A 19699-nucleotide genomic window follows, 5' to 3' on the forward strand; every position below is an offset into this window, starting at 1 on the left:
AAGGGCAAAAACCTTACCAGCAGCAACTCAACGTCAAGGAACTACCCAGGGCAACTGAGCTACAAAATTAAGAGACAGAGTCTTCCAGCCCTCTTAGACTGAGACATGAATATGAGAATACAGACATGGCTCCACTGCACACTCTCCAGCGGATCAAAGATGAAAACATTTGATGCTCCAATTTGAAGCTGACCCATGCACAGCAAACTCACTTTCAGCAACTCAGATCCCAACAGTTGGGTTAATAAGTCAAACTTTCCTCTGCAACTTCTAGAAATTGTATGAGGCTACTTAATGGAAAAGAAACAGGGTTTAAATGCACAGTATTATTAATGAATGCTATAAATATTTTTGCACTCTGACAACCTTTCATACACCATTTCAGTTTATTCCCACCACAAATTGATTAACACTTATTGAAAAAAATGTGTAGTAAATTGCTTTGCTAATCAAAGCAAATCAACACACAGATTTACATAGTAAGCAAGGATTATGCAAAGCAATGTGAGGTTCCTAAAACCTTTATCCACATGACTCAAAAACCCACAGAATCTGAGCAGGGTGATTACCACGGTGCTGGATTAGTGTTGCTCCTTTTTTTTTTGTACCAGTATTTCAAGGTTTTCTGTGACTGACTCTGCTACATTGCAGTTTGAACTCTTCGTGGCCTAATCCCACATCACCTGACTTCAGACGAACAAGGAATTTAGTCACTGACTCACTATTTCACAACTACACACTAAATCTGTCAGCCAGCACCCTTGTAAAATAGAACAAAACATGTTTATTATTTCTTAAAGATTTCTTTTTAAATAATCAGCTGCATACATTATCCTACAAAACCCACAGATGTACTACTTATTTCAGTAACGTAGTTAAGCAAACATATACAAGCATAAAACCAGAAACCAATAAAAACTATTAGTCCCCGAGTAAGGCTCACTGTTTTATCAGTGCAAGCTCTCTTGTGTGACAGTGCATGGCAGGCACTGATGTCATTCCAATTAATTAGTCACACAAACTAAATGCTGGCAATTGTGCCAGCAAAAGTTTAAATTCATCTGGGAGAAAAATGCTTAAATACTTCTGGGAGAAACCAATAACAAATCCCTTTTGTTATTGCTACTCATGACAATTCAGTGCTAAACTGACAGAATCTAGTGATGAGAACATCAGTTTGTCAACCAAACAAGGCTTTGACGTTCACACTCTTGTGTACATTAGCAAGTTAGTGCAATGCACTGCGAGGGGATCTGTAGAGCAAAACAGTTGGTGCTGGGAACTTGGCACCCACACCACCACCACATCTGCAGTAAATGCAAATGCAGTAAATGCCTTCCAGGAGCATTTACTACAGATTGGCTGAAGTCTTGCTCTGAAGACAGACTGCCCATTAGCAGCTGGAGAACACTAGGCTTGCTCCTGGACTGCATCTTTCAGTTTAGTTTCATCCAAAAAAGTTCACTATACACATTCTGAGACACAGCATTGCAGACCAAAGCACAGCACGTGAGAATTCAAGAGCATATCCCTGACCCAAACTAAAACACCAACGCAGGTGCACCACCTATGTTCCGACTTAGGCCTATGATATGAAGCCATCTGCAACTGTCATACTTACCTCATAGTTTCTGGCATTGGTATTAGCTGCCTTCTCTAGCTCAATGCGAGCTCGTTTGTGGCTAAGCTCCATCTGCATCTTCTCTCGTTCCACCTGCAGGAGCTGGGATTTGGAGTGGATCTGCCCAGCTTGTTCTTCCAACTGGCCGGTTCATGTGTGAAAAGGGACATTACACACCATTAACAGCACTGCAACAGTATCGTTATCTCCCACCCTGTACTATTCAGATGACGCTTGCATGCCATTTTACAAATTACAAGGAAACTATCACAATGTTTGTGGTACTTGCCTTCTCACACTAGCTGCAGATGGGGAAACCAAGAGTCCAACAACACACTCAGAAACCCACATCAAATCAATGTTAGTTGGAAAGAAGTGAATTTCAAGTTCTTCATTCAGAATTTCTCATTCAATCTTTAGAGGTACTCTGACAAAATGTACTTCTCTGTCTAAAAAAATGTTAATTACAAACTCCTCAAACCTCATAAAAGTGACACCAGCTAACCAAGAAGCAGAGATCATGCTCCCCATGAAATTTAACTGCTGAGCAAAATAACATGTTTTTCTACTACCTGCTACAACATTACACTTCATTTTTTCATTCAAATTACCTTAGAGCACAGACAATATTAATAGACTACCTCACATCTAAGCAATGTACATTCAACACATAGCTAATGAAGACTCTTTAACCGGAGAGAGCCTCACTCTAATCATCTCGGTAACCAGAGATGTACCACAGATGGAAAATGCATAAATTTTTGTTGACATTCCAAATGCAAAGCAGATTTACATTAAAAAGAAAGCAAGCTTATTTTTTATATTTAGAGACTGAAATAGAAATTATATTAAGGTACAGAATACAGAAACTTTATTCCAGCCTAATAACACTACGTATGATCCAAGATGTCAACTGACTCCGTGCTTTATGAGCATAAGGCAGCTTACAGGAAAAAGTCAAAAAAACCCCTATGTGGATACGAACAGAAGCGGACAAGAAAGCACAACTCGTTAGCACATCAAAGCCATACCACAATGCAGGTCTCCTGTATGTGTCCAGGCAAAGAAAATTTAAGGAAGATTGTAAAAAAAGGTTACAAATGACTTACTGGAAAAAATATTAACAGATTCAAAGCTCCTTTGTTCAGCAATATGAAAACAACTTAAAATTTAATTTCCTGAGCTGGTATACAGATATAACAAGAAGGGAAGAAATTCAAAGGACCTTTCTTAAATTTCTACAAAACAGAAATAAATATGTCTGAACTTTAAAAAAAACGTAAAGATTCTAGAATGTTCACCACAAGCAAGCTCCTGCTATTGAGCTTGCACGAATATCAATTTTTGAAAGAACGGTCAGATCTTAATGAAATCAATGCCGACTCCTGGAATCAAAAGGAGTCTACAACCACACTGAAGCGATACAAGCTGACGACACCTCACCTGCACCCTCTGCTGGTACTGAATCTGTAAGGAGCTTTGCGACGATCCTGGTGTAGCCAGCCCAGACACCCCCTCCATGCGCTGTGAAATAAAGTTGTTGAGGGATCTCAGCGTGGAGAAAACAGTGGTATTATCTTCCAAGTCCTCCATAGCTCTGGAAATATACAGAAAGTCATCAGCAAGACATTCAGAGCAACGTACAGTATACTGGCTGCTTTGCTAAAAAGAGATACATCACTGCCCTGAGGAAACACTAAATGCAAGGTGTTCTAATTTACAGGGTACAGAACCTAACCTGCTAGTCACTGCTAGGATCCACAGATTACTGCTGGGATCAACTTGAACCAGAAGATACTATCCAACCAAGGCTGAACTTGTAGATCTCTGAAATGAGAAGCTGATACAACAGTCTGGTCTTCCCTGAGCTTTCCACCAGAAATGGTTTGATCTTGTTTAAACACATTCTCCCCCGAATCTCAGCCCATAAGCGTACAAATACGAGCTGTCATAAGTTATACAAAATTGAATTCTCCTTTCCTGTATAATCAAGATAAATTCTGGGATACAAATTAACACTGTAGGACATGAAGATCTACAGCACAGAAGGCTAACAAACAGCACTCATTACTCTTCCTCCAAACGTTTGAGGCAGGGAGGGAGAACCAACTCCATACTCTCAGCAAACTCTACCTTCCGCACAACTTGATTCTGGTTTCCAGAAAGCACTTTGGAACCTAACTTCCAGCAACGAGGCTTCCTGAGTTCACTTCTGTAAGTAAAACTGTGCCTCCTCATTCATGTAAGAGTTCTTGCAATTATTCCTTCAAATTTGGAAGGGTACTAACTAACAGGCCAAAGACAAATCAAGCCTGGAGCTCAGGAAAGCCTGCAAGGTTTCCCAGGAGGCTTCAGGCAGCCTCAAGTGAGCCCCTCTAGCGACTGCATGCCCCACAGAAGGTTCAGAACCAGGAAAGGCAACCCACAACATTCACGCGGCCTTGCACCAGAGACACAGACTTGGGGATAACTTTCAGGCTCGCGCGCTCTCAGGATAACACAGCAGTTATTCCTTGGATTTGTATCGTTGCAAAGGGGAGGCATAATAGAAGCACGCTGGCAACAGATCAGCCACAACCCGAACGAAAACGTTTATTCAAAATAAGTACTTCAGTACCACACGCAAACGAATTCCAGGGAGACCACTGCCAACAGGTACCTGGGCTGCACCGAGCCTGTTCTGAAATACCCAAGAGCGCTAAAAATTAGGAAGAGGCGCGCGCACCGCCCCCCCCGCTGCAGGACGCCCGTGGCCGAGGCTCCCTCGGAGGGCGCGAGGGACCCCTGCCCTGGGCGGCGGGGGGTTCGCCCTCACGGACCCCCCCGAGAGCGGGGAGCGAGGCCCCGGCAGCGCCCACAGCCCTGCCCCGCCTCGGGGCCGGCGAGCGGCCGCCCGGGGATGGGAGGAACGGGGACACGGCACAGCCTCCCTTCCCCGCTCCCACGCCGCCGGGCTCGGCCGGGCGCGACGGCCAAGAGGCGGGAGCGGGGCGGGAGCGCCGGGGCGGGAGCGCCGGCCCGGGCCGAGCGGAGCCGAGCGGAGCCGCGGCCCCCCCCCGCCGCCCGCCCGCCCTCCCTCACTCACCCGCCGCGGGCGGCGGCGCGCGCCCCGCTTGGATCTCCCTCCTCGCCCCGGCGCCGAGATCTCACGGGAACTCGCGCCCAGCTCTCGCGAGAAGAGCGGCCCGGGCCACCGTAACGACGGGAGTAGGCGCGCAATCCCGCCGCGGCCTCCGCGCCGTACCGTAACGCCCCGCCTCGGTGCGAAGGAGGTTCCAGCTCAGCCCCCCCGCGCCGCCCCTTCGCAACCCACCCCCCCCGAAACCGCCGAGCCGCCGGGTCCGTCCCGCCCCACCGCCACCGCATCCCGGGGAGCGACTGTTCCTGCTGCGAACCGCCGGCAATAAAGTTTCTCAAAGAGCGGACCGACATCATTTTTTTTTGGCTCCCCAAAGGTAGACGAGGCGACGCCCAGCTCCCCAGTTCGCGCTGGGGATAAGGCTTTCGTGCACACCGCTCCGTACCGAGATCCGGAGGTTTCAAAGCAGGGAAAATCTGATAAATCTGTAAGCAATTCCACATGAGGTGTTTGTAACCAGAAAGCTCTGGAAGCCCTGAAAACAGAGAGTGCTACCAGCCCCTCTTATAACTCATGCCACAGTCGGCCTGATAAAACCGCTATTTAATGTAAAAGTTGTCACTTCCAGATAAGGCAGTGGCTAAATTTATTTTTGCAAACAAAATTCTTGCAATTCAATCGGTAATTCTCCCTGTCTGGGATCCAAGGAACATCTTGTCACTTCACCTAAGAAACATCATTGGTCAAATATAAAACATTACTGAAAACGTAGGGGAAATGAGCTTCTCCGCAGCGATGACCCTGCCCTACTCTCATTTACTGGATTTATGAGTACAGTGAAGTAGCAATTTCTAAATATAACCTGCGTCTTTAGCAAATGCAGCAGAGCCATCAGGCTAAATACTCCAGAGTCAGTCACGTATCCCGAGCGGCTGCGTTACGGATCGGACGTGACGATGCAGATTCTGACATGCACGAGAACGTTATCTACGTTTACACGTGCTAATAAATTGCACCAGCTTTTAAGAAAGATGAAGAGGCAATAAATTGGCTCAAGCTCCCCTCGCTGTTCCCTCTCATTCTGACAACCGCCTTTGTGGTTAGTCTCATACATGACAACATTAGTAGCGCAATGATTTTCAAGCACACATTAAAAACTCATATAATCACTGTTTTATTTTCATTTCCATGACTCCAGCCCCAGAGGTTGCCTTTCAGATTACTCCTCTCCATTCCCAACTGTTTTCTCCACAGGTGAGAAGCTAGATTGGATGTCTCTGCTTGTATAATTAGTGGATAAACTCAGTAGGACACCACTCCCGTTCATTTTTTTATTTGAAAAGCACGATGTACTTCATACGTATTGTGGCAGATTTACCCAGGGTCTTAATGCTGGGATTCTTCTTTAAACACACGCCAAATTCAGATTTCCAGTCAACGTCTCATCACCTGTTTGAAAATCTGCGGTTCTCAGCTTTCATTTCGCTTTGTACAGTCTTGCCAAATAATAAGATTCAGTGGAGTCTTTCCGGCTGGCCTGAGGCTTTATAGTTCTCACGTCCTGGAACTGCTCCTTCAGTCTGTTTTGCAGAAGACGGGACTCATGTCCATCCCAGAATTTACAGAGCATCGTTCCTTTTGGCTTTAAAATACTTTGGGACAGATTCAGAAGGCCTAAACATAGATTGATCAGCTTCTGATGATCCAGTTCTTTAATGCCTGTCGCATTAGGTGCCATGTCACTCAAGATAACATCCACCTTCTCTGCAGGAAGCAGACTCTGAATCGCCCTCAGCGTCCTTGGGTCTGCAATGTCAGCCTCCGACACGAAGACTGCTCCTTCCAGAGGAGAAATCCGCAGGAGGTCAACGCCAAGGACAAAGCCGATGGGGACAGCAGGATCTAGATAAGAGTGAATGACATACTGAACACTCATAAGGGTTGCAAACAACTTGCATATACATGCTAGCCAATAAACAAAAACGTATCACCTGCCACGTCTGGTCTTCTTGTCCTTAGTGTGCTGCGTGCATCTGGATGGATGGTTTGCTATAAGCTAATCCATTCAAGACATGAAAACTCAGTTACTTTGGATAAGCAAGGGGTATTTTTCTTGGTTTTCTCCTGTTCTTTCAAGGCTGACAGTCCAGAAATCCTCGACAACGGTACAGATGATAATATCTTATCTTGTAAATATTAATGGCTTAAAACACATAAACTGTACATAGTCGTTACTACCATTTTTTAAGAACAGAAATAAAAATACAGAAAAGCCAAGTTACATGCTGGAGGCTACACAAATTTCAGAACTGGATGAAGGGATCTTCCCCACAACACAGCTAATTAGAACACTGTGTTACGCCTACATAGCACCTCATGGTAAGTTTTTACTTCACAAATATGGTTTCTTCGGACCGTATCAAGATTTTCACTGCTACGTAGGCACACACCTTCATGCTTCCATCAGCGACTCTGGCGTTTGCCAGTACCCATGTCCCTTCCCCAGGCCACCCCCATCACAGCTGAGTTTTCTCACACACTTTAAGACGAGTATCATCCCCATCTTGCCTGCCAAAAATGTGCACTTACCGGTACCTAAGGCGTTGACCCTCTCTACAGCAACCTGGCTCCAAGCACCAGGCGCCGCTCCACAGTCAAGAACAGAAAGTCCTGGACGAAGAATATGAAGCTTGTCATCGATTTCCAGTAATTTGAAGGCACTTCGGCAACGGTAATGCTGCCGCTTCGTTGCCTTGACAAAAGGATCCTTCGAGTGCCGCTCCAACCACCGGTGCTCAGTTCCAGTTTTCTTCAGAAACCTCACCGTGGTGTGGAGATTTCTGCTCGCCAGATGCCAACAGCTGCCCGGGAAGAAAGGAGAGTTAATCGGTTAGTGCACAATCACTATGTATTTCAAAAGTCTCTATAGTAATTAATCCTAACCGCGACTACAGCTCCGCCCGTTTATCACCAGGTTCACAAAAAGCCTCCAAATTTGAGATTTTTGGCACCTTTAGTTATCTGGCCCAATCTCAACGAAAAGGGACACACTTTGGATGGAGGCCTCACAGGTCACCCCCTGAGCGAAGGCAGAAGAGGACCCAGTCCTCGGCAGCTCCTCGCGTCGGCGTCGGCGGGCCTGGGAGACGGCAGCGCAGCCCCGGCGAGGAGCGGGGCTGCCTCAGCGGGGCTCCGGCCTCCGTCAGCGGGGAGGCCCGGGGTCTGTCCCTCAAAGGAGGGACGCCCCAGCCCCTGGAGGCTCTTTCACCTCTCCGGGCGCAGCATGCTAACAGCCACGGGCACTGCTACCACCGCTTTCCGGGTAACTAGCCCCCGCTCCGGCCCTTCCAGCGCCGACCGACCCAAAACGCCCGTTCCCCGTTCCTGACGAACACTTAAGGCGCCGGCACCTCCCCGGGGTTACCCCACCACCCCCCGAGCCAGGGCAGGAGCCGCCGGCCCGGCCCGCTGCCCAGCTCTCCTCAGCGGCCCCGCCACGCACCTGCCCCCGGCGGCGGCGGCGCCCCCCCGCCACGCCATGGCGGCCGCTTCCGCCCGCCCCGCCTCCCCTCGCCGCTGCCGCGGGGCGGGAACGGCGGCGGCGCGGGAAGAGCCGGGCGGGCCAGGCAGGGCCGGGCCGCGCCGCTTCGGAGGGGGCGACGCAGCGGTTTGGGGCAGAGGTGCGGGGAGAACGGGGACGGGGGAGCCTGGCAATGGGGATGGGGGTGCTGGGGGGGGTAAGGATTTGGGGAACAGTTGCTGGAGGTCAGGGGTTTGGGGAAGGGGTGCTGAGGGGGGTCAAGGATTTGGGGAGGAGGTGCTGGGGGGACACGGATTTGGGGAGGGGGTGCTGGGGGAGCAGGAGAGCAAGGGTCAGTGGGGAGTGTTAGAGGAGTAGGCATCGGGAGAGGCGCCGGGGGACCAAGGGTTTGGGCCGGGGATGGTGGGGACCAGGCATTCAGGGAGGGGGTGCTGGGTGTCTGGGGGGCATCAGGGCTGCCTGGGCCTGAGCAGCGAGTCCACGTTTCGTCAACCCCCACCCTGGGCCAGGGGAGCAGCCTGGCCTCCCCTCTGGGGAGTGCGGGGAGCCCTTGGCGCAGCGTGCCCTCCTCGTCTCTCGCCCAGGAGCCATGTGCACATCCAGGCTCTTCACCCTCGTCCTGGTGGTGCAGCCGCCCCGCGTCCTCCTGGGCATGAAGAAACGCGGGTTTGGAGCTGGGCTGTGGAACGGTTTCGGGGGGAAGGTGCAGCCGGGGGAGAGCATCGAGGAGGCTGCTCGCAGGTGAGGCCTGGCTCGGCTCAGCCGCTGCCCGGGGGAGAGGCGGGTATTGGGGCACAGGTTGGGCCGTGGAGGCATTAGACCATTTGTGGTGGGCTGCAGGTGGAGTTACCGCGGCTCGGCTGATCGATAATGCCCCGGTAACCAGTGTGTTACCCACGGGTGCAGTCGTGAGCCATCTCTGAACAGAGAAAATCGCCTGCTCCACAGGTGATGAGGGATCATCCACATGTACAAAGAAACAGGATTGCTCCCCATTGCCTGTCATCTACAAATCTTTAACTTTTGTCCAGTCTATGAGTAACTGGAAGTTACCGAGTGTCCTCCCTCCCATCTCTTGGACTCTGATCTAAACTGAGACTTGGTCTGCTAGCGGTGGGCAGAGGCTCTTGCACTGTTCAGAAAGGCGCAGTTTAATTTTGGCTATATAGCAGAATTACAACTTATGCCAGTGTACTGCTTATTGTTTAAATTTTGAAGCTGTTGAACAGATGCTACTTTCCAGTAGCATTTTTAGTACTGTGTGAAAACGTAGTGACAAAATAGTAGAAATTCTTAGGGGTCCCTTATGAAAGGCACTGTAGAAATTTATTATTTGACTGCATGGTGGCATTTTTAAGCCCTAATGCTGGGCTTAAGATTGAATTCCATCAGTACAGAGGTATAGTACCATTTTTGAAGCTTTTAGTACTGATTTCTTGAAGTTCTTTCTTCTGTCTAGTCATTAAAATGAAATAGCAGATCGCAGCTGAATTGCTAAACTCCTTTAAAAATTAGGTGCCTCATTCCTTACATGAATGTTGCTGACAGAAAGCCACACTTTGCCACCTCCTCACTTTCTGATATATGCCCAAAATTGCCCTCGCACCTGCAGGAAGATCAGTGTTGTGTTCAACAGCTACCTAACAGCTTTTGCCCTGAACTGACTCCTCAGCTGTGCCAGTGCAACCGCCTGGGTTCTGCGGTGAGCTAATCCAGGGAACAGAAGGGTCCTCTGTGCAGATGTGCACCCAGCAGTGCACGGTGTTAACGCACTTGATGCTTACATCATGGCTTTTCATGTAATTTATCGTCTCTGAGTGGAGGGAGGAGATCAGTTTTGTTACTTAAATCAGGCCTTCATTTGCTAGGCTTACATTGCCACTGACTGGTGTAAATCTAATGATTTAATTTCATAGAATCATAGAATAGTTTGGAAGGGACCTTTAAAGGCCATCTAGTCCAACCCCCCTGCAATGGGCAGGGACATATTCCACTAGATCAGGTTGCTCAGAGCCCTGTCCAACCTGACCTTGAATGTTTTCAAGGATGGGGCATCTACCACCTCTCTGGGCAACCTGTCCCAGTGTTTCACCACCCTCACTGTAAAAAATTTCTTCCTTATATCTAGAGTAAATCTACCCTCTTTTAGTTTAAAACCATTACCCCTTGTCATGTCACTACAGGCCCTGGTAAAAAGTCTGTCCCCATCTTTCTTATAGGCCCCTATAAGTACTTAAGTACTGAAAGGCTGCAATAAGGACTCCCCGGAGCCTTCTCTTCTCCAGGCTGAACAACCCCAGCTCTCTCAGCCTGTCCTCACAGCAGAGGTCTTCCACCCTCTGATCATTTTTGTGGCCTCCTCTGGACCTGCTCCAACAGGTCCATGTCCTTCTTATGTTGGGGGTCCCAGAGCTGGACACAGTGCTCCAGGTGGGGTCTCACCAGAGCGGAGTAGAGGGGCAGAATCACCTCCCTCAACCTGCTGGCCACGCTTCTTTTGATGCAGCCCAGGATACGGTTGGCTTTCTGGGCTGTGAGAGCAGATTGCTGGCTCACGTCCAGCTTTTCATCCACCAGTACCCCCAAGTTCTTCTCCTCAGGGCTGCTCTCAAACCCTTCATCCCCCAGCCTGTATTGATACTGGGGGTTGCCCCAACCCAGCCACAGGACCCTGCACGTGGCCTTGTTGAACCTCATGAGGTTCACATGGGCCCACTTCTCCAGCTTGTCCAGCTCCCTCTGGATGGCATCCGTCCCTCAGGCGTGTTTGCACCACTCAGCTCCGTGTCGTCTGCAAATTTGCTGAGGGTGCACATTTAGCATTTAATTTCCTAGGTGCGTGTTTATCTGTGCTAGCCTGGAGTTAGAAACCAGAGCTTTAGTCCATACGAGATGTCCAGTGATAAAAGTTTCAGCAGCCTCAGTGCAGCGTGCCACAGCACAGCCAGCGCCTGCTGCTGCGGACTGTGGAACAGTCCAATCCTCAGCCCTTTCCACGCAGCTGGTAGGAGTTTACTGCAGAATGACACAACTCATTCCTGCTGAGGTCAACTGAGCAGGAAGCAGTTCCCAGAGGAACTGTTCCAGGGCCAGCTAGGCACCCAGCCCACCCTCCTGGCGGGATCAACACCGTTGCAGTGCTGCCTGGGGGTGCAGCTCTCCTCCAGGAAGCGTCACACAGTCCAAATCAAACTTAACTTGCACCACCTCTGCTCTGTATTTGGAGCTGAGGTATTAGGCTGTGGTTCCATGTTGCACTGTCTCAGTGGGGTTTGCGGTGGCATAAGGTGTGAAGGGTCCTCACAGCACAGAGAGTTAAATATTAAGCTGAAACATGAACAAAAGTTTCCTCTATGAGTAAGATTTCTGTACTCCACTGGGTACGCCACATTCCCGCGAGCACCTGGGTAGCCACAGCTCTTCAGTGGCGCATCTTATAAGGGGAGCATTTAGCTAGTTCATTATTTCTGGTTTGCTACCTGTAATGTTTCTCCGTACTATATACAGAGCCAAACAGCTGACAGATAAATTGCTTAGAGCAGTGTTGTGCTTTGTTGTTCAATTATCACAGCCTGTAAAATGAGGCTTTTAGCTTGGTTGCTGGAAAACCGCCTCTATTTTAGACACAGTTTCTCAGGAAGATAAACTAAAATTAGAGAAGACATTAAGTTGGAATATAATTTTGAAGGATGGGATTCATGAAATTGATGCCAAAGAAAGCTGGAGCCTTAAAGATCATTTCCATTACATTTTAAAATTGTTAAGTTACTGCCAAATATGCAACTACATTAATTATTAACCTTAACTGAAGATACACCGTTTCAAAGTATTCCTTATTTTTGTACATTAGAAAAACCATGACTAACTTCAAGCTATGCTGATTCTGTTAGAGGCAGGTAGAAATAAAAAAAGCCCTAGGTGCATAGCATAAACAGAGCAAGTAATTGAATATGCTTCAAGTAGCTGTGCATGGTGATGCATGGAAAAGAGCCGTCTGGCAAGTGTCTCAAAGTGCTCTTGAAAGTCTTGCCTTCTGGCCTCTCGTTATGCTAAATGTACTTCCAAGGAGCAGAAATGGAAAGTTTACACAACTGCTTTGTATTTTTTATATGGCATTTGAATGGGAGAGGGTATTCCTAACGTTCTGTGTGCAAATCATGTTACGTAGCGTGTAGCGTTACTTAAATAAGCTTCAGTCAGCCTCAGAAGTAGCTGGTTTTGTTGCAAGTACAAATGTTCTAGTATTTATTACCTGCATCCCCACAATTTTAAAAGCTTTAGCTTGAAGTTGGCAAAGCCTTTTGCCCACCTAAATAAAGTGTATTTCAGAGTTCTTAAGCCACATCCAGCTACAGTCGTATGAGTGTGTTAGTGCACTTCTAACTAATCTCAGAAAAGATCATCGTGTCGCAAGGAGCGTCAATTATACTAAACAATCAATTTTCCGGAATCTTCCCCTTCCAACATAGACTATTTTCCTACCAGCCTCTAGGAGCTTGAAATAACACACGAGCCAGTCTGGCATGGCTGCGCTGTGGTGTAAGTAGGCCAATAGTTAGGTGGAAGCCAGAACTCTGCTCTGCAGGCTGTGCCCTGCTCTGTTTTACAGGTGCAGCTTTCACCTTTGGTTCACTGGAAGTGTTTTGAACGTGCAAGTAAAGCTAATGACTGCTTTTTTGTTCCCCCACTGCTCGCTTTCATGTAAAGAAGTCCATTTCTTGTGCAGGGAGCTCCTGGAGGAGAGTGGACTGACTGTGGACACCTTGCAGAAGATGGGTCAGATCACATTTGAATTTGTAGGCAACACTGAACTCATGGAAGTTCACATTTTCCGAGCAGATCACTTTCATGGAGAGCCAACAGAAAGTGATGGTAGGTAGCTAGCGGAGGGGAAGGAAGGATGTGCGGTCTCTTCTGAGGCAGTATTGCTCTTAAGAAATGCCAAAATCCCTTTGAGAAGGGAGGCAGCTGGGCTCTAGAGGGAAGCTGCTTGTTGACAGATATTCAAAGTCTAGGCAGCAAAAAACCAAGAGAAAGTCTCATGCAAATTTCTTTTGTTTTCTCCCACCAGAAATGCGTCCACAGTGGTTTCAGCTGGATGAGGTGCCATTCAATCACATGTGGGCAGATGATATCTATTGGTTTCCCCTGCTGCTTCAGAAAAAGTTGTTTCGTGGCTATTTTAAGTTCCAGGGACAAGACACTATCCTGGAGCACACCCTGAAAGAAGTGGAGGAAGTTTAAGAAATCGGAAGCATTCAACCCACGTGCTGCTGCCCACATTGGGCTAGAACACCATGAGTGCTACTTAGAAGGGTCTCCTTTCTCAACTCTCCAGCAAAGGAGACTTATTTGCCACGTCATTGGGAAGCAAGGAAAATAAGGGGGTTTCTTACAGCAGAAATAAAAGTAACAAGATTTTCCGTGCTGTGAAGTCCCTAGCTGTGGTATACTTTAGTGGTTATGTGATCACAACTATTAAAAACTTAGTGTTACCTCTTTTTTTCACAGATGGCTAATTTTTTAGGCTTTTCTCTCGTGGCTGGTAATGTTTTTAAAATATTAAAAATATTTTTTTAGTAAAAGCATGTGTTGTTCTGTTGTAAACAGCTGCCTACCTTCTAGACTGTTTAAGGGCCTTTCAGGAGTTGGCTTCCTTTCACAGAAACATTAAGGGGACTGTGATGCAGCAGAAGCAATTATCTTCTCTATGCCAGTTTCTATACAGTTCCCTATTCAGCATTATTTCTTGGGACAAGGTGGGGCTTGACCAGCGCTGTGAAAGCCTTTTGAAAGGTTTAGGTAGAGATCCCTTCAGGATTCTCCAGCTGAAGGTAATGTAAGGTTGTAAGAGTTAAGAAAACAAAAGTCAGAGGTAGATGTATGGCACTGTTTGAGCTCTGCTTTCACTCTTGCAGCTCCTGCCGTGAACTTGAACTGTTTTGAGCATTTCAGGTAAAAATATGCTGAACAAAATCAACTTTCAGCAAGTCTGTGTTGCAAAGTGCGGTCACCTATGGCTGCAGACTTTGGCAGGTGTTGGTAGCAGGTGACCTGTTAGCGTTTAGGTCAGCCCAACTCGGCATGCTGGGCAGCAAAAGCTGAATCAAACTGTGCTAGAAATAACACATCACATATGTAACTTCTTACACAAGTTTTGGTTGGTTTGGTTTTTTTTTTTTTTAAAACACTTTTACAAACACATATAACACTTACAGATAGAGTCATGGAATGTAGTATAGGATCTGTAAACATTTCCAGTCTACCAGCTGTAGTAATAGTTCTTTAATTCCTGCATTTGGATAAAGTGCTTCATACATAAGGCTATTTGAGCAAAGCAAAGATACAGGATATTCCAGGCAGGCAAAATTCACACCCTCTGAGCAAGATTGTTCCTTCTTGTCTCCCTCCAGCAGTTCTGAATAATTTATACCACTCAAAAATGCCCTTTTTCACATGCTCAGTAAGCCACAGCTCAGAGTTAGAGGGTAAGAGTTAACACCTTAGACTCCTCCTTTTGCTTCTGTGCTGCACACTGAGTTACTTAGAGTTCGATACCTCTGCTTTCTGGCTGTTCTAATGGAGAGAAGAGCTTGAGGCAAGTAGAGGAGAGAAAATAAGCCCAAGGGGATAGGTAGCTTGTAACAGGATGCAAGACCTTACTGCATGGTAGGAAAGGGAGCGACTGGCAGCCGATACCTGTGAAGTTATCTTGATTTACTTCCTGGTGGAAACTGTAAATTGCATGGTGAGAGAGAGCAAATTACTTTCTGTTCCTCCAGGGATTTAGGTAGGAAAAGAACAAGCGTGGCTCAGGCTTGCACTTCTATTTGCTATCCTGTCTTCTGCAGTCAGTTCAATCCTTTTATGAAGATGCTTTCACCAGCACTGACTTTTAGCTCGTGTCAAAGAGTAATGACTTTATTGCTCCTGCTGTAGTTGTGGAGACTGACATGTTTTAAACAAGTTCTGTCCCCAGCTGGTGACCTTTGTCTTTTAGGAAATAGCACAAACTGAAGATTGTAAATTAGCCTGTTACAAATTCCAAGAATTACACCCTTGCATGATCAAAGTAGAAGAGTAAAAGCACTGGAATGCAGCAAGGCACTGTTGAAAACATGTTACTGCTTAGGAGGAGCAACTTGCAAGGAAGATGGAAGGAGAGGGAAAGACAGATCAAAGATTAAGGTTGTATTGTAAATATGGTTTGGAAAGCCTTTCAACACATGATACTGGTCAAAAAGCCTGTATATTGCCACCTTACAGCCTGAAGCAGAGGAGACCTCGGGAGCGACAAAAATATATAGCCCTTTTGACAAAACATTTTTCAGGCAAAATTTCAGGTTCTCAGCTATTCACTATTTCGGTACCTCCACAACAGATTTTGAGAGACACTGACAGAAAGATTGGAGGCCTTTTCTATCATTACTATTTTGAACACATGAAAGTCCCCATGAGCTCAAGAATACACAGAAAACTTCCATTCAAGAAGGCACGTTAAGTCTTTGGCGCTACATCTTACAGGAGCATCAGTTCTTGGGTAGGCAGCATGTGCTCTTCAATTAGTCTTCTGGTTTGCTTAGTGTTTATTGCAATCTACTCAGCTACCAGCAATGGAACCAACTTCATTAAGTCTTGTTCTCACCCTTGCGTAGAGCTAGGCTGTTTGCTGCAGAAGGCGATAGCATGGAGGTAACTAGAACTGTTTCCCCTACATTGACAGGGTAGACAGACGGTTGATTCCCTGCTGCATTCCTCTAGAGGAAGGAAGCTGTACGTGATGCTGCTCTCCAAGTCTGACAGACACCTAAACTAAACAGAACAAATACAGTAAGGAAATCCCTCACGTATTGAGGTAAACGTAACAGTGCTATTTGCACACTGACCAGTCTCCCAAAAATAAGGTTTGCAAACTAAGGGTTGTATGAAATAGTGTCTGCATGTGTTTAGGAATGAGGCAGGTGCTTGACAGTCCAGTATGAAATGAACTCTGAAAGTGCCATTAGCTGTATCAGCTTTGAGAATACTAGGCCTCTGTTCTCAAAATATGAGGTGGACAGAGTAAAATCAAAACAAGAAAACCCCACCCCCAAAACTGCTCTCCTCAAAGAGGCAAGGGCTGGCAATGGAGGAATGGGTGTTTTCTCAAAACAACGTAATTCCAGTTTCTTTATAGGTCTGTGGTTTGTGATAAACACGTGGTCTGTGTTTATCATCATTACAGTCTCTGCATTTGGACTGTAGAATTCTTGCCTTGAAGAACAGGAAAGAGGAGTTAGTCTAAAGCCCAAATGTGGTTTTGATGTTTGGGTTTTTTTGGTTTTGTTTTTAAATGAAGTCCAAAATTGTAACTTTTTTCTAGATGTGAGAAGTGCAAAGTTCCGTTCAGGCTAATACTTTGCTAGGGCTCCTAGAGAACACAGCCCAGTCATCTACCCCAGCCTGACCAGTTACATAGAAGATCCATCACATACATATCAGATCTTGCCCCAAAACAGACAGCATTTTCTCAATTTGACTGTTCACTACATCAGGCAAACAAGGCTAAATGAGGGAGGATGGGTACTAAGACTAAGCAAGTGACAGGCCATAACCAGCCAGCACCTTTTAAAGATGCCAGGAGTGAAGAGCACTTAAAAATATGATAATGTGCTTTCCACACTTTAACCACAAACTATCTTCCTAATCAAGAAAAGCTCAAGCAGAAAAACCTTTTGTGCCATTCTGGAGCTGGTATCTTCTTTGTTACTATACTGTAGAAACATTTCCCTCCCCAGCCAGTTTGCTCTGGCCTGTGAGCAGAATCTCTTCTGTATCACTTTGGAAATCTTCAGGACAGAGAATCGAATCCGCCACAGCCATTTGCAGTCAATCTGTCTCACTGGACAAGGCCAATAGGCAGGAGGAAAGACTCAGAAGAGAGATAACATTTGAATTGCTATAAAAAGCTCTTAATAATGCATTCTGAGCAAGGTTGTTAAATAGACTCCCTACAGACTCCAGGCCCAGCACCCAAGAAATTCACCCACATAAGTGCACTTTACCACATTTTCAGGGGGGTGTGTAATGGTTACGCCAGTCTCATGAAACTGGGCAAGTAACTTCTTATCTTGCTCCTAGCTGAAGAAACTAACCCATAATTTCCACCTGGACTAGGAAGAACTTCATGTTGCGTTCAATTTTCTAAATTAAAAAAAAAAAAAAAAAAAAAAACGAAAAAAGGAAAAAAAAAAGAAAAAAGCTTTTGTGATTGGAGGATTTAAATATATTTCCTGCTAATGGGGAAGTTCCCCAGTGGGAAAATACTGTAGCAGTTCCAGTTTGACAGCGAACACTCATCCTTGTCACTGTGCTTCCCTTTTACCCACTCAAACAAAATACCAAGAAGCCAAGTCTCAAATTCCCCTTTGGCAGCTATTGTGGCCCCAGAGAAGTTCGGTTCAGGGGAGTCCTGTTCACACAGAGTTTTGCTGCGTACGTTTGCAGTTTCTTCACTTATCAGTTTCTCTGGAGGATATGCACAATTTCCCCTAAGGTAACATGACATGCAAGTTCTTCTCCCCCTATCCTTTGCCTCATGAGGGAAAGTCACCGGAGATACAAAGTGAAACATGGAGAATGTTTAGTCCCTTTATCACAGTCAGAAATCATTCTGAAAACCCCATTACCAAGGACCGTGCTATGCTTAGAGAGATAAGGAACCGTCACTAAATTGTCTTCTTTCCTTCACAAACACAATCCAATGCTACCCAGAGCCAGAAAAAAAGAATGACAGTAACATCCTGATAAACACTGATTTTCTGCTAATGAATTTTATCAGTGTTGTGTTCCAGCCTGCCGGTGTAACAGGATACTTCATCTGATATTAGACCAAAGAAAACACCAGCCTTTGGGTCAGCAGCTCTCCAATAGTCCTAAACAGCTACTCAACAGATGGATGTCAGAACCTCCAGAAGAAAATAAACAAGCTACCTTGTAGCTGTTCTGCTGCTATAGTATGAGTGGTTTACAATTAAGGAGTGTTTTATTCAATTATTTTCTCATTTATGCCAGGCAAACTCCTCTGAGTTCCTGAACCCAGTCATCTTTGGCCCCAAACTGAAAAATATGAGCAAGTCTCTAGGCTGCCCTACAACTGTGAACTGAAACACGCTGACAATACCGTCTGCCTAGCCTCACTGGGAACATTACTGTCACACAGCAGCACTGACCCCTACCCAGCTGGGTTAGCGAATCCAACCACTTCATTCACATATTTTGTGCTGAGGTCTAGCAGTAAGAAATCAAATCCAGACACCTATCAATGGGATGGGGGATGGCTTTCAGCTTTCCTTATGCAAATGCATCCCTAACACAGGCCCTCCCAAGCTTAAAAGGCAACCCATCTCTACTACAGCAAGTGCTTCAGATATACTGTTCATCTCAGCACTGCAGAGATGTGCAGAGATGTGTCAGCATGTGCAGAGATAAGCATTACTGGAGGACTGTTAGTACAAGATGCAGAGGCATCAGCAACAACACTGCAGCACTCACTGCACCAGGGCACATCCTGACCCCACAAAGAGTGTCTGCAGGATAATGAACATCAGCTCTGTCCCAGAGCATTACAAAATTAAGAGACTGTCTTTATATCCGTATGTTCTGCCCCACATCCAGTCTGTCTAAATCAGAGAGCAGCTCAAAGCAGCGGTATTGAAAAAAAAAAAAAAAAGCTGTTTGGAGGATTCATTCTAACTTCTGGAGGTAGAAGTCCCACCCCTTCCTTGATTGCACTTCTTGCTCCATGCTAGATGCTCAGAGCATCAATTGGAGAAGAAGTTTCCCTCTGGAGGTGACAATGGTGGAGTTGGCATATTGCTAGATCCCACGAAGAGGCAGCTCAACTTCGGCTTCAATTCATTCCAAACTTTACTCATCTGTGAGTGGAAAAGGAGAGGAAACAGACATGACAACATGGCAGGTAATATCTCGCCACACGGTACTTTAGCAGCAGTTTCAGAGTACTCAAAAGCACAACATAAATTTGCTGAAGTACTTTGGGTAAGTCCAGGGGACCCAGATTGTCCCGGTGCTATAATGCAGCTGAGCATGCGTGGAAGGGAGATTTCCCATACCTTGGTCAAATTCCTTCACTGAAGGGAAGGAAGGGAGTTCAAGGAGGAGAGGCTTTTCTAATGTAACGAATGCAAGAAAGTCTGTACATGGGGAATGCTGAAAGTCATATTTAGGGGTTAACGAAAGGGAGTTCTTGGATTTAGAGCAAAAACAAGGAAGTTGTTCCTTATCATATAATTTCTGTGTAGCACAACAAAAAACAGATTAATCTAGCAAACACACATCATTCACTACAGAATAGCTAGTTATTTAATGGTTGGGTCGTCTTCAGCTACCTGTAGGGTAAGGCCATCCGCAGATGAGAGAAGAAGAAAAAAAAACAAAAACACAGCAACTTGCTGCA

At 46.4% G+C, this 19699-nt stretch overlaps 4 protein-coding genes across 13 annotated transcripts in view; 1 reads left to right on the forward strand and 3 right to left on the reverse strand.

Annotated features, from left to right (window-relative positions):
- The window catches only part of MAD1L1 (mitotic arrest deficient 1 like 1), a 385042-nt gene extending 377615 nt beyond the window's left edge, over positions 1 to 7427 (reverse strand). For 3 of the 6 annotated variants that reach the window (XM_087732706.1, XM_087732705.1, XM_087732707.1), the window contains exons 1-3: positions 4707 to 5715; positions 3065 to 3218; positions 1622 to 1762 (exon numbers count right to left, since the gene is read on the reverse strand). In XM_087732706.1, coding sequence (XP_087588832.1) covers positions 1622 to 1762; positions 3065 to 3218; positions 4707 to 5203 — 792 coding nt within the window. In that variant the 5' untranslated portion in view covers positions 5204 to 5715. Of the gene's footprint in view, positions 1 to 1621; positions 1763 to 3064; positions 3219 to 4238; positions 4388 to 4706; positions 5716 to 7289 lie in introns of those variants that run through there. The other 3 variants (XM_087732708.1, XM_087732710.1, XM_087732709.1) reach the window with 3 other exon arrangements.
- MRM2 (mitochondrial rRNA methyltransferase 2) lies at positions 5859 to 8300 on the reverse strand. Its single transcript, XM_087732711.1, has 3 exons — positions 8203 to 8300; positions 7290 to 7561; positions 5859 to 6602 (listed from the first exon to the last, which is right to left on the reverse strand). The coding sequence occupies exons 1-3, from the start codon at positions 8238 to 8240 to the stop codon at positions 6178 to 6180; spliced, it is 735 nt and encodes a 244-aa protein (XP_087588837.1). The 5' UTR covers positions 8241 to 8300; the 3' UTR covers positions 5859 to 6177.
- NUDT1 (nudix hydrolase 1) lies at positions 7478 to 13741 on the forward strand. Of its 2 annotated transcripts, XM_087732713.1 has the most exons (5): positions 7478 to 7589; positions 7675 to 8022; positions 8826 to 8982; positions 12968 to 13113; positions 13313 to 13741. In XM_087732713.1, exons 3-5 carry the CDS (start codon positions 8831 to 8833, stop codon positions 13483 to 13485), a joined length of 471 nt encoding a protein of 156 aa, XP_087588839.1. In that variant the 5' UTR covers positions 7478 to 7589; positions 7675 to 8022; positions 8826 to 8830; the 3' UTR covers positions 13486 to 13741. The 2 variants fall into 2 exon arrangements, with proteins under 2 accessions (XP_087588839.1, XP_087588838.1); XM_087732712.1 differs by lacking the exons at positions 7478 to 7589; positions 7675 to 8022 and adding an exon at positions 8266 to 8380.
- Positions 13742 to 14226: 485 nt separating this feature from the next.
- SNX8 (sorting nexin 8) overlaps positions 14227 to 19699 on the reverse strand; it is a 28880-nt gene continuing 23407 nt past the window's right edge. For 2 of the 4 annotated variants that reach the window (XM_087730941.1, XM_087730943.1), the window contains one exon: positions 14227 to 19157. In XM_087730941.1, coding sequence (XP_087587067.1) covers positions 19044 to 19157 — 114 coding nt within the window. In that variant the 3' untranslated portion in view covers positions 14227 to 19043. The remainder of the gene's footprint in view (positions 19158 to 19699) is intronic. The other 2 variants (XM_087730945.1, XM_087730944.1) reach the window with 1 other exon arrangement.

This window comes from Nipponia nippon, unplaced genomic scaffold, assembly GCF_047370975.1.
Source record: "Nipponia nippon isolate SJK-2023a ecotype South Korea unplaced genomic scaffold, ASM4737097v1 scaffold_5, whole genome shotgun sequence".
Taxonomy (NCBI): domain Eukaryota; kingdom Metazoa; phylum Chordata; class Aves; order Pelecaniformes; family Threskiornithidae; genus Nipponia; species Nipponia nippon.

Excerpts from the sequence above, each read along its gene's own strand:
- MRM2 (XM_087732711.1), bottom strand. The coding sequence starts at position 8,240 with ATGGCGTGGCGGGGGGGCGCCGCCGCCGCCGGGGGCAG. Across the intron at positions 7,562-8,202 it reads GCCGCCGCCGCCGGGGGCAG|CTGTTGGCATCTGGCGAGCA; the intron begins GTGCGTGGCGGG and ends CTTCCCGGGCAG. Across the intron at positions 6,603-7,289 it reads GGTCAACGCCTTAGGTACCG|ATCCTGCTGTCCCCATCGGC; the intron begins GTAAGTGCACAT and ends ACTCTTATCTAG.
- NUDT1 (XM_087732713.1), top strand. The coding sequence starts at position 8,831 with ATGTGCACATCCAGGCTCTTCACCCTCGTCCTGGTGGTGCAGCCGCCC. Across the intron at positions 8,983-12,967 it reads ATCGAGGAGGCTGCTCGCAG|GGAGCTCCTGGAGGAGAGTG; the intron begins GTGAGGCCTGGC and ends TTTCTTGTGCAG. Across the intron at positions 13,114-13,312 it reads AGAGCCAACAGAAAGTGATG|AAATGCGTCCACAGTGGTTT; the intron begins GTAGGTAGCTAG and ends TTCTCCCACCAG.